At 43.2% G+C, this 12071-nt stretch overlaps 1 protein-coding gene across 5 annotated transcripts in view; it reads right to left on the bottom strand.

Annotated features, from left to right (window-relative positions):
• Positions 1-12071, bottom strand: part of ALCAM (activated leukocyte cell adhesion molecule) — a 140072-nt gene that overhangs the window by 24976 nt on the left and 103025 nt on the right. For all 5 annotated transcript variants that reach the window (XM_070750089.1, XM_070750092.1, XM_070750091.1 and 2 more), the window contains 4 exons: positions 11709-11838; positions 8763-8875; positions 1542-1677; positions 714-841 (listed from right to left, as the gene is read on the bottom strand). In XM_070750089.1, the coding sequence (XP_070606190.1) occupies positions 714-841; positions 1542-1677; positions 8763-8875; positions 11709-11838 (507 nt within the window). The remainder of the gene's footprint in view (positions 1-713; positions 842-1541; positions 1678-8762; positions 8876-11708; positions 11839-12071) is intronic.

Genomic DNA, 12071 nt, shown 5'->3' with positions numbered 1-12071 from the left:
GATTTCAGTTAGTATCACAATAATTTAAATCCAGAGGCCCAGAACTGGTATAATAATCCATAGCAGCTGTAGTACACAACACACCCATCCAAACCGAAAAAGGTAAGATACAAATCATGGATCTCTCCTTCGCTAGCTACTTTCAGTTTGACAGACAAATATACCCACAAATCAGAGAAACATCCATGAGATCACCATTCTCAGAAAGCAGAGACTTATGCAGCATCTAGAAACTACAGCACTTCCACACATACAACCAAAAGTATGGCTCTGATATGTTGATGACATCTTTGTCATAATAAAAAAGGAACAACTACAGAAAACACATGAAATAATCAACAGCATCTTCAAGGAATAAAATTCATAAGGAAATAAGAAAACATCAACACACTACCCTTCCTGTATATTCTCATCAACAGAGGAAATGCAACGAATTAGAAACAGAAGCCCATTGAAAAAATCACTCACATTTACTAATGTTCCATTACCAAAATAATAACGCAACCTGGCACAAGAGCTGCTGCATAAGAACATTATCCAGATGAGTACAAATTCATCTCAACAACACAAAAAAACAGAAAAAGGAAGCAGACTATCTTTTAGAATTTAATCTGATAATGAAACAACCAAGTTCAGAGAGCAGCAAGAGGTTCACAATACTGTATCTGCTGTAGTTGAAATAAACATGCAAAAATAATGAGAAAATTACTTGCTTTATTTATGACACCTCCACTGCTAATCCACTGTACTGCAGGCTTGGGAAATCCTTCTACATGACAGGCTATAGTCTTATAAGATCCATCTGTGCTGGTTCTCTTTGACATTTTGATTTGAGGCTTTCCTTAAAATGCAAAATAATTTTTTAAATTGTTTATTTATTTATTTATTTATTGCTATATTCATAGTACTGAATCACCATGGGATTCAAGACGAACTAAAATATCATTATTAAACAATACAACTTAGAAACCAATTAATATAATGCCCATGTTTTTCATGCCACATACATACATAGTCACACATAGCTGAATAATGTAAAATGTTATTACTTCTTAAAAGCTAACCAAATACCTTTAATTTTATTTATATTCGCAGAGTTAAATTTAACTGGGTATTTTATAGCTAGTGAGGATTTCATAATTATGTAGCAACATAAAAACTAAACACAACATCAATATAAAATACAATGGTACTTCCACTTATGAACTTAATTCGTTCCGTGGTCAGGTTCTTAAGTAGAAAAGTTTGTAAGAAGAAGCAATTTTTCCCATAGGAATCAATGTAAAAGCAAATAATGTGTGTGATTGGGATAACCACAGGGAGGGTGGAGGCCCTGTTTCCTCCCAGGAGATTCCTAGAGAGGCCCCACGGAGGCTTCTCCCTGTCTTTTCTGGTTACAGTTTTGGAGGCTCGGTTTGTAAGTGGAAAATGGTTCTCGAGTAGAGACAAAAAAATCTTGAACACACGGTTCTTATCTAGAAAAATTCGTAAGTAGAGGCGTTCTTAGGTAGAGGTATCTCTGTAGTAGGAATCGACATTACCTTGTACTATCAGTGTCAGAATTTGACTTTTCTTTAAGCCTTCAACTTCTTGTAAAGTTGTTTCACAAATGTAATTTCCTGCATCTTGGTACTGCAAACTTGAAAAAGAAGGACTTGACCTCATTCTGTTATTATCCTGTTTAAAAAAACCTCCACATGCTTAGGAACCTACCTTCTTCCAAAAAAATAAATAAATAACAACAATGTTCTTCAACACAACTACTTTGAACTAACCATTTTGGAGAGTACTAACAAACAATTTTTACTAATTCTCCAATTAAACTGCATTTAATACTAAACAGAAAAATGTTTACTTGTTACCTTATTTTTGTTTCAAAAAATGAATACAGTACATCTTGATCCTTATTGTATTTATCAATAAGAGTATTTTTATCTACTTTACAATTTTTCACAAGTTGAAATGCAATGCAATAAAACAGAGATTGTACTGTAATTTCCTTCAATAAATTTGAAGTCAACTGATGGCAATCTAATCGCTGCTTAGAAATGTCAAAGAAAGACCGTTGAACTTACCTGAACGGTCTTCTCGATGCACTGCAAGGAGAGTCCAAGATGGGTATTCTTCAGTCTGATTGGTAGGGACTGAGTTTTAATTTAAATATTAATCACTAGGCAGGCACCGCCTCCCCCTTAGCCCTCCAGTCTAAAATAAAGCGAAGGAGCAGTAAAGCAAAAACCATTTATTAAACAATATCAAACTGCAACCTTGAACCGTAACCAGAAACCACACCCCCACGGGAACCCTGGTCCCAGAATCGGGAGGGTTTGGACTCTCCTTGCAGTGCATCGAGAAGACCGTTCAGGTAAGTTCAACGGTCTTTCTCCAATGCACTTGCAAGGAGAGTCCAAGATGGGATATGCCCAAGTTATAATCACAGGGAGGGACAAGACTGGACCAGGGGTTCCGAGTAGGAACAGACCCCTTGTAGTACCCTCCTCCCAAATGCTGCTTCCGCCGAAGCAAACGAGTCAATTCGATAGTGTTTGATGAAAGTGGACGGAGCTGCCCACGTGGCCGCCCTACATATGTCCTCTAAGGAAGCTTGGGTCCTCCAGGCCGATGAAGTAGCCGCACTTCGAGTTGAATGTCCAGTTATCCCCGGTGGAACTGGGGAGCCTTTGGTCCTATACGCCTCTGAAATACATTCCCTCAACCAGCGGCTGATAGTCTGAGAGGACACCTTGGTGCCCATGGTTCTAGTGGAAAAGGACACAAACAGGCCTTCTGACCGTCTAATAGGCTGAGTCCTCCTAACATAAATTTTTAGGACTCGTCTCACGTCCAGTTTATGCCACCTCAATTCAGAGGGGTGAGTCCCATGAGAACAGAAGTCAGGGAGCACTATATCTTGAGCCCTATGAAAGGATGTGTTTACCTTCGGAATAAACGCCGGATCCAGTCTAAGGACCACTCTGTTTGGCTCAAAACGGCAAAGGTCTGGTCTTGTGGACAAAGCGGCTATTTCAGAGACCCTTCTGGCTGAAGTGATAGCAACCAAGAAGGCTGCTTTGAAGGTCAGTAGCCGTAACGAAATCTGACGTATGGGTTCAAACGGGGGACCTGTCAATGCATGTAACACCAAGGGTAGGTCCCAGGAAGGAAAGCGATGAACCGTTGGTGGTTTTAGATTGGCCGCTCCTTTCAAGAAATCCCTAATCCAGGGATGTCTGGTAAGGGAACGGTAACTATCTGTTGAGATGATGGTGGCCAGAGCGGCGACATGACGGCGTAATGTATTTGGGGCAAGGCCCTTCTCCAGGCCCGCCTGCAGAAAAGTTAGAACAACAAGCGGAGAGGCCGTCTGAGGATCTATCCCCCACTGTTCACAAAACTTGTAGAAAGCGGCCCAAGTAGTCTGATAAATCCTCCTGGTAGAGGGTCTGCGGGCTGCTTGAATAGTGGCAATGACCGTGTCTGGCAAAGCTTGGTGTTTTAGATGTTCCCGCTCAAGTGCCACACGGTCAGTTGCCACCACTGTGGCTCCGGATGAGACAAGGACCCCTGGGTCAGGGAGATCTGTCGGTCCGGGATCCTCCAGCTGGGTGCCGTCGAAAGTTGCACCAGGTCCGCGAACCAGGTGCGGCGAGGCCAATACGGGGCTATCAGTAGCACCTCTGCTCTCTCCTCCAGGATCTTCCGTATCACCCTGGGGAGAATAGATAGAGGCGGGAATGCATATAGAAGGCCCCGAGGCCATTGAAGAGTTAGGGCGTCCACTCCTTCCGCACCGGGGGATGGGTATCGAGCGAAGAAGCGAGGAAGCTGGGTGTTGAGGCTGGTGGCAAACAAGTCCATCACCGGGTCTCCGAACCTCCTCACCACTTCCTGGAAGATCTCGGGATCCAGCCGCCATTCGCCCGGGTCGAGTGTCTGTCGGCTGAGCCAGTCCGCCCACACATTCTCCACTCCCGAGATGTGTTCCGCTGACAGAGAGGCCAAGTTTTCCTCTGCCCATCTGAGAAGTGATGTTGCTTCCTTCATCAGTCTCCTTGACCGTGTTCCCCCTTGTCTGTTGATGTGGGAACGTGTGGATACATTGTCGGTCAGGATACGTACATGTCGACCCCGTACTAGATGAGCAAGACTGTGGAGGGCCAAAGAAACAGCCTTCAGCTCCAGGAAATTTATATTGACCTCTTGCAGGTCCTGAGGTTCCCAGAGGCCCTGAACCATGTGCGAGGAGAGGTGAGCTCCCCACCCTATCAAGCTGGCGTCCGTTGTTATTATGATAGGGTCCATATCCAGGAACGTGGAGCCCCTGGTTAGTGAGGGGGAACTCCACCATTTTAAAGAGTAGCGTACCCTGGCGGTGAGGGAGACTCTCTTGTGGGAGTGGCTTGTCTTTCGTCTTTGGTATGGTAGCAAAAACCATTGGAGTGGTCGTAGATGGTGTCTTGCCCATGGCACTATATCGATACACGAGACCAGAGTTCCTAAAATCTTTGACAGTAGTGCAAGACTGGGATATCGATGATGTTCCAGTTCCCTCATCAAGTTCCTGATTGTCTTTTGTCTCTCCTGGGACAGAAAAACCATACCCAGGTTGGAGTCTATAGTGGTGCCCAGGTGGGCAAGACGGAGTGTAGGTATTAGGTGACTTTTTGTCCAGTTGATTGTAAAACCGTGGTTCTGTAGTGTCTGGATCGTTAGCTGTGAGTCTCTGTGCGCCTGTTCTCTGGTTCTTGACAAAATGACGATATCGTTGAGGTACGCCATCACGCGTACCGACTGGCGTCTGAGACTGGCCGTGAGGACGTCCAGTAGTTTGGTGAACGTCCTGGGGGCGGAGGACAGTCCAAAGGGCATTGCCTTGTACTGGAAATGTGCCCCGTTGAAAGAGAATCTCAGGAACTGTCTGTGATTCGGGAATATGGGTACATGGAGGTAGGCCTCCTTCAAGTCTATAGATGTCATAAGGTCGTCCTGCCTTATGGATGCCAGGATGGACTTTAGTGAGTGCATTTTGAATCTTCTGTATTTTACGTAGAGATTCAACTGCCGAAGGTTGAGGATCATCCGGACTCCTCCTGAGGATTTTGGCACGAGGAAAATTGCCGAGTAAAAACCCCTGCCTCGATAGCTGGGGGTACCTCCTCTATAGCCCCTATCTCTAGAAGGTGGGACACCTCTTGGTATAGGAGCTTCCTTTTTTGTGGGTCTGACGGAATGCGACAAGGCAGGAAGCGTTGAGGGGGAGGTTGAAGAAACTCGATCCTCAGGCCCCGGGAAACCGTGGATGTCGCCCAAGCGTCTGAGGACGTGGTTTCCCAGATGCCCGAGAACCGCAGTAGCCTGCCGCCTAGGGGTGCAGTGCCCAGTGAGTCATTTGTTCCTTCTAAAGCCTCTGTTGGCCCCTCTGAAGGGGCGGCGTCCCTGGTAGGACCTATTTCGATCCGCCTGGGATGTCCTGTCCGACCTGAAGGATCCCTGGTTGAAGGAGCCCTGGAAGTATGGCCTCGGCGTCTGGGAATTGCTCGAGGAGGGCTCCGTCCGAAAGGGTTGTCTCCGCTGATAGGGGGTGAAGCGCCTATCTTGTCGTCTGTTAGCTCTGGGCATCACCTTCTTCTTGTCCTTGTCCTCGATTAGGACATCATCGAGGACCTCTCCAAACAGCTTTTTCCCCTTAAACGAGGAAGAGGCTAGACTCCATTTGGACTTGACGTCCGCCTGCCAGTTGCGGAGCCAAATGAGTCTGCGTGACGCCACAGAAGAGGCCATTGCTCGTGATGCAAACTTCGCGGCATTCACTGTGGCATCCGCCGAAAACTCCGTGGCCGCCAACAATTTGTTGAGGTCCTGACGAAGTCTGCCGTCCTCTGGGTCAGCTCTGGCCTGGATTTCTTTAATCCAGAGGATCATGGCCCTGTTGAAGAACGAGGCCGCCGAAGCGGCTCGCACGGCCCAGGCTGCCATCTGGTGAGTCCTGCGAGCCACGTTTTCCGCTCTCTTGTCCTCGGCCTTCAGACCTTCCTGTGACTCAGACGGCACGAGGGCATTGGACACCAGGCTTGTGACAGGCTTGTCCACGGCTGGAAACTCCAGCAGCTCCTCCATCTGCTGGTCGAAAGTATAGAACTTGCGGTCAAGATTGGAGGGTCCCTGGGCCGCCGCCGGGTTCTCCCATGGGCGTTGGATGGTTTCTAGAAACAGGTGGGAAGATGGGATGTTCACCGTCTCCTGTTTGGGGAAGACAAACAGACCCCCCGCGGGTTGTGCCTCATCGGAGGGTACCGCCTGACCGCTCTCTCCCGCCTGATCGATGGTTAACTTAGCCTTATTCAGGAGCACCCTGAAGAGGGAGGATTTAAACAAGCCCGTGTAACTGGGTTGCTCAGGTGGCTGGTCATCACCAGACAGGTCATCCTCAGCGGCGCTGAAGTCATCTCTATAGGAATCCTCCTCCTCAGCTGATTCCATCCAGGACTGCGTAGCCGGGTCCCTCCAGGGGTCTCTGGGTCTCATCTGAGGGGGTCCCACTGGAACCTGCTGAAGCTGTTGCGCTCCCGTAGCTATGCCTTGGTTATATGTATTAGTGATCAGGTCTTGGAGGGCCTGGGGCATGCTCTGCCAGGTATCCTGAGAATCGCGAAGGCCTGCAGCCGTAGGGGTGAAAGTGGCTGCCTGCGCGTGGGGAGAGGAAGAGTAATTAGGAGGCCAGCCTGTTGGGTGCCTCCCCAGGCTATAAGGGTCCGCCCTGGATGATGACCAGGCCTGGGCTCCTCTTTCAGGGGACCAATCCCTCTCAGATGTTGAGGTCCCCATCCCCTGGTAGACCATAGGGGGAGATATGGAGGAATTGGCAGACAGTTGCTGGCTAGGGGGCAAAGCCGGTCCTGGTGCTCTTTGTGAGGCCTCTAGTTGCTTTTCCAGCGCTCTAATGCGCTTCTCCGCATCCCTCAAGGAAGATCCCTGGGCTGACTTCGCCTTAGAGGCTTTTTCTTTGGGGGTACTGGGCTTGTTAGCAGAAGCCTCATCCCCAGCAGGTGGCGCTTGGTCTGCCATGGCCGGATTGGTAACCCACGATCACCGATTGCAGCCTGTAATGCACCTGCGTTCCCCACCGAGCTCCTTAGCGTCGCGGCAGCCTCCGGGAGAAACGAAAACGAAATTGGGGGATGAAAACCCCTTCTGCGCCTGCGTGCCCAGTGTCGAGCCGGCGACCTCACCAACATGGCCGCCGGCCCGTTCCCATGGTAACCGGGCTCAATTTGGGCGCGAGAAGCAGCTGCCGGGGGGCTACGGACCATCTCAAGATGGCCGCCTGACCCCACCAAGATGGCTGCCAGCCGGTTCCCTAGGCAACCGGACGCTTACTCTGGGAGGCGGGCGGGAAAGGACCGCCGATTCCCGCCCTCTGCAATCGCCCGTTTTGTCTCTCCTGGGCGATGCCTCCTTCCTGAGGAGCCGATCCGCCACGGCGAGCCTTCGACTGAGGGCGCGGATCGCTCCCGCCTGCCTTCCGTTGGGGGGGGGGGCGCTAGCCTCCCCTGCGGGCCGCTCGGAGCGCAACGTGTATCCCGGCCCGTGGTATGTTCGCCGGGGGAGGGACGGACCCCCCGAGGCGGCAACCACCTCCTCGTCCTCCGGGTGCCACCGCGGAGGTAGGCTACCCGGGCGCTCACTCCCACACCCAGGCTGGCATCTGTAGATCTCTGTGAGGGTCTTAAGCTGGGAGGAGCTGCAGGCAACTGGGTTAACCCACTGGAGGTTTGGAACCCAGGCCCGCCCGAGGAATTATTCCCCCAGCTGCACCTAAGGGAAAAAAGGAAAAAGAGAGAAAAAAATTAGTACAATAAAGGTATAAACTATTTAATAATAATAAATATACCTAAGAGAAGTAACTCAGGAGTCCCTTTACTGCGACTGAGTTTTTTAGACTGGAGGGCTAAGGGGGAGGCGGTGCCTGCCTAGTGATTAATATTTAAATTAAAACTCAGTCCCTACCAATCAGACTGAAGAATACCCATCTTGGACTCTCCTTGCAAGTGCATTGGAGAAAGAAGAACTCCCCAGCTCTTGTAGTAATTAGTTTCGTCCTGAACAAAATAATTTAAATTTACTTTAATGAAGAAGCACGTAATAGAGAGACAACCTGACTTTTCTCCTCAAACTCAAGAGGTAATTGCAAATATACTTCAACTTGCATTTTTAAAAATCTTTCAAATGATTCTTACATGGACTATGCTTTGGATCTGACAGAAATTTTTGAGAGGACTACTCAGCATTCTTCAGAATTTACCAAAGCCAGAAGAGGTTTCTGTGTAAGTATTATGCTGGAATAGCTACGAAATGAACAATATACTTTTTTGGTTTCACTGCTTAAAGTGAAAGAGCCATATTGCTTCACGAAGTAATTTTATAAAAGATTCTCATTTAAATCTTTAGAAAAATAAACACCTATTTGAGGATTTGAGTTCTGGGTCAAGAAGCTCTAACAGCTAGATAGCTTTTTCCAAGTGGAATTAAATTTAACAATACATTAAATGCAGATATTGTTTTCCACATGTTTGGTAATTACCTCCTCCTTCCTCCTCTTTCTCCTTAAATATTAAACATTACAATCTAGGAAATAATTTTGGAAGAATTCTAATATCTGTGTATAATATTTTAGAGGGCTGTATTTGGTCATAGAATATGTATATTCTACATACAATACAATACAATAATGGATTAAAAACAGCCAAATTAAAAATATTTACCTTCAGCCAGAACACAGTAGCATTTCTACTGGAAGAAATTGTACAAGATACCGGCAATGCTTCTCCAATCTGTTTAATAACTTCTCCACTGGGAGTAAGAGACAAATCCAAATCTATGTTGAAGAAATTCAGTATTGTTATTCATATTCACAAACAGTGCTTACTTAGGAGGTTTAAATAAAGCAATAAAACCAAACCAAACCAAACCAAAAGCAGAATTATTTAGTAATTTCAGTTACAACTGCAATTTCTCAAAGTCTCAGTCAATTATTTTTCATAAAAGGATTGAAAATAAACTTCAGAAGAAGATGGCAGAAATATTTGCATGTACTGTACGTGTGTGTGTGCGTGTGTGTGTGTGTGTGAGAGGGAGAGACTGGGATGGGTTCCAACGCTGCTGGTTCGCTTCCTCCCATGCTACAAGGCTATGCCTCATGGGACATGCATGGGCAGTGCCGAAATAATGTTTAAAAAGACAAAGACAAAATGGCAACGCATGCGTAGTGCTGGAATCTTGGCTTCTGCACATGCAGTAAAAATTGAAGTGTTTCATTTTATGCTGTCTATTGATTACACACACACAAATATATACATATATACATACACACATATGCATGTGTGTGTGTGCATCAGTAGATAGCATAAAATGAAACACTTCAATTTTTACTGCAAAACTAAGAAAATGGTAAGATATATTATGTATGTATGTATGTATTTTTGGAGTAAAGAAAAATATGTAAATTAAGAAAATAGTAAGATATATTCCGTCTGTCTGTCTGTATATATATGTATACATGTATACATATACATACATACATACATACATACATACATACATACATACATACATAATATATCTTACCATTTTCTTAGTTTACATATTTTTCTTTTCTCCAAATTTTTTTGCATACACACACACACACACACACACACACACACACACACACACACATATATATATATATATATATATATATATATATATATATATATATATGATCCAGGGTGATCCAACAGAAAAAAACATATAGCCCCTCCCTGGTACAAAGCTGAAGCTGGTGGCCTAGCGGTTAATTCTCTGCCTTACAAGGCAGAAGCCCTGGGATCAAATCCCAGTAAGGGTATGGCTAGCTGATGAGGCCAGAACAAGGCCAAAATAGCGCTATACTAGTCTCCCTTAATTTTAAATATTCAGCAAAAATATGTGATATATATGTGATATATATATAAAGGAACAATGTTTAGAAGAGTAAGAGGCATTTCAATACTTCTTCCTTCAGCTTTGCTTCCATGGTAATAAAAATTTAAGACAGTGAAGTCCACAATACAAACGCTTAATTAAGGTATTCTTAGCATGTATCTAAGATATCGAGCTAAGTAAAATGTAATGTATTCATAATTTGATTAGAAATTGAAATTGAATATTTTTCTAAGAAAAAAATTATGTTAAACCCACCAAAATACAGTAAGATTAAAATTAACTACATTTTCCTATATTAATGCATTACACAATTTCCTATATTTTCCTATATTAATGCATTACACAATTTTATTTATATTTTATTTTCATCCTCTTAATCATACATAACAGCTTGAGATTTTCATTTAACCTTTTATGATAGATATACAGTACTTCCAAATTAATATTAACTTCATGTAAAATAGAACTGTAGGTTTTAATTAAGTGGCACCACAGTAAGCAGAAATCTATGCCAGTATCTGTGTCAGAGGCATATAGATAGGGCCCGATTTCTGCACGTAAGCCCTGAAAGTCTTGATCGAACTCTCAAAATACAAAATAATAACTTTTGATAGAACAGAAGAAAATTATTAAATTTATACACAAACAGTAACATTAAATATTTTACATTTATTGTCCCATTAATCTTGTCCTGCTCCACCCACTTGTAAATCCTCACCAGGAAAACATACAAAATACATGTGATAAGTGTAAAGAAGCACATCTCCTTAAAAAGTTATTATTTATTTTGCTATATTTTAAAACTTCTATTAAGAATATGCCTAAATTGAAACACGCATGTATATACTAAAATAGAAAAAAAAAATTCAGAAGCATACTTTTATTGGTGAGCATACTGACCGATTTATTAATAAATCAACTAAATCCTATGATTTGGCAACAAAAATATCTATTTGAGATAAAACCAACGGGTATATGTGCTTCAGCAAAACCAGAAATGAATCTTTACCACATTCTTATTCCACTCTAGATGAGGTGAAAAAGTGAAAGTTTTTGTGTCTTTCTATTGAATTACTGCCTGAAAACCCAAAGCTCTCATGACAATTTTTGATAGTGTATTGTATTAAGTGGCCCCTGAATTTTTTCTCTAACCAGACATTCCTTCTATTCATCTATTTATCATGTGATAAAGGAATGTAAATAGTAAAAATAGAATTATATTCATAATCAAGTGCACCTATATATTATTTTCTGACATTCAGAAACAATAAAATGCAAGAAAATAATAACTGAGGGCAGCCCTTTTCAATGGACTATCCTAGTCATATATCTTTTGTGCGAGACAATTCAGTCTGTATGCCTTAATCTCTCTTTTCATTCCCTCCCTCCCCAATAATATTTCATAACTGTGGAAAAATGCAATGTTCTATTTTTTTAAAATGCTTTTAACCGGTCCGAATGTTAAAGATAAAAACATATATTCCACATGAAATTTAAATATCAATTAAAAACAACATCAGAACTTCAGAGGCAAAAGAGAGAAAAAGATGGATTAAAAAAAATCATACTTCTGAACTTTTAAAATAAGCCTCAGATATATTTTTTTAAAAAACAAAAACTTGCTCTAACTCTGACAGAAACATCCATGTATAACTTATTCAAGAGACAAAAAGTGTGGCAAAAGCCTTGGCATATATTACAAAATGATATATGACTACAAGAAGGAATGAAAGAAAATTACTTACAATGTACTGTAACTGTTGTGGAATCTATCAAACTTTCATCAGTCAGAGAACATCTGTATTCACCTGTTGCATTTCTTCTTAGATCAGTCAACACATGAAAACTGGAACTTCGAATTGGCCCAGACTCTCCCTTTAAAAAAAAGATTAAACAAAAGTTTGCAGCATAGTAAAATAAATAGTTTATGTTTTGTGTATAACTTCTACACAACTTCTAGTTTACTTATATTTTGGGTTTTTTTATATTATTGTTTCTTGTTCCAGCCTTTAATAAATTTTACGTGAAATTGATGATGTCACAGATACAGTGAACTAATGCATAGTATTGTGTACAAATTTTAAAAGTAAAATTGAATAAAATTAGAG

The sequence above is a fragment of the Erythrolamprus reginae genome, chromosome 4 (assembly GCF_031021105.1).
Source record: "Erythrolamprus reginae isolate rEryReg1 chromosome 4, rEryReg1.hap1, whole genome shotgun sequence".
NCBI lineage: Eukaryota > Metazoa > Chordata > Lepidosauria > Squamata > Dipsadidae > Erythrolamprus > Erythrolamprus reginae.
This window is presented reverse-complemented; position numbering and strand designations above follow the sequence as displayed.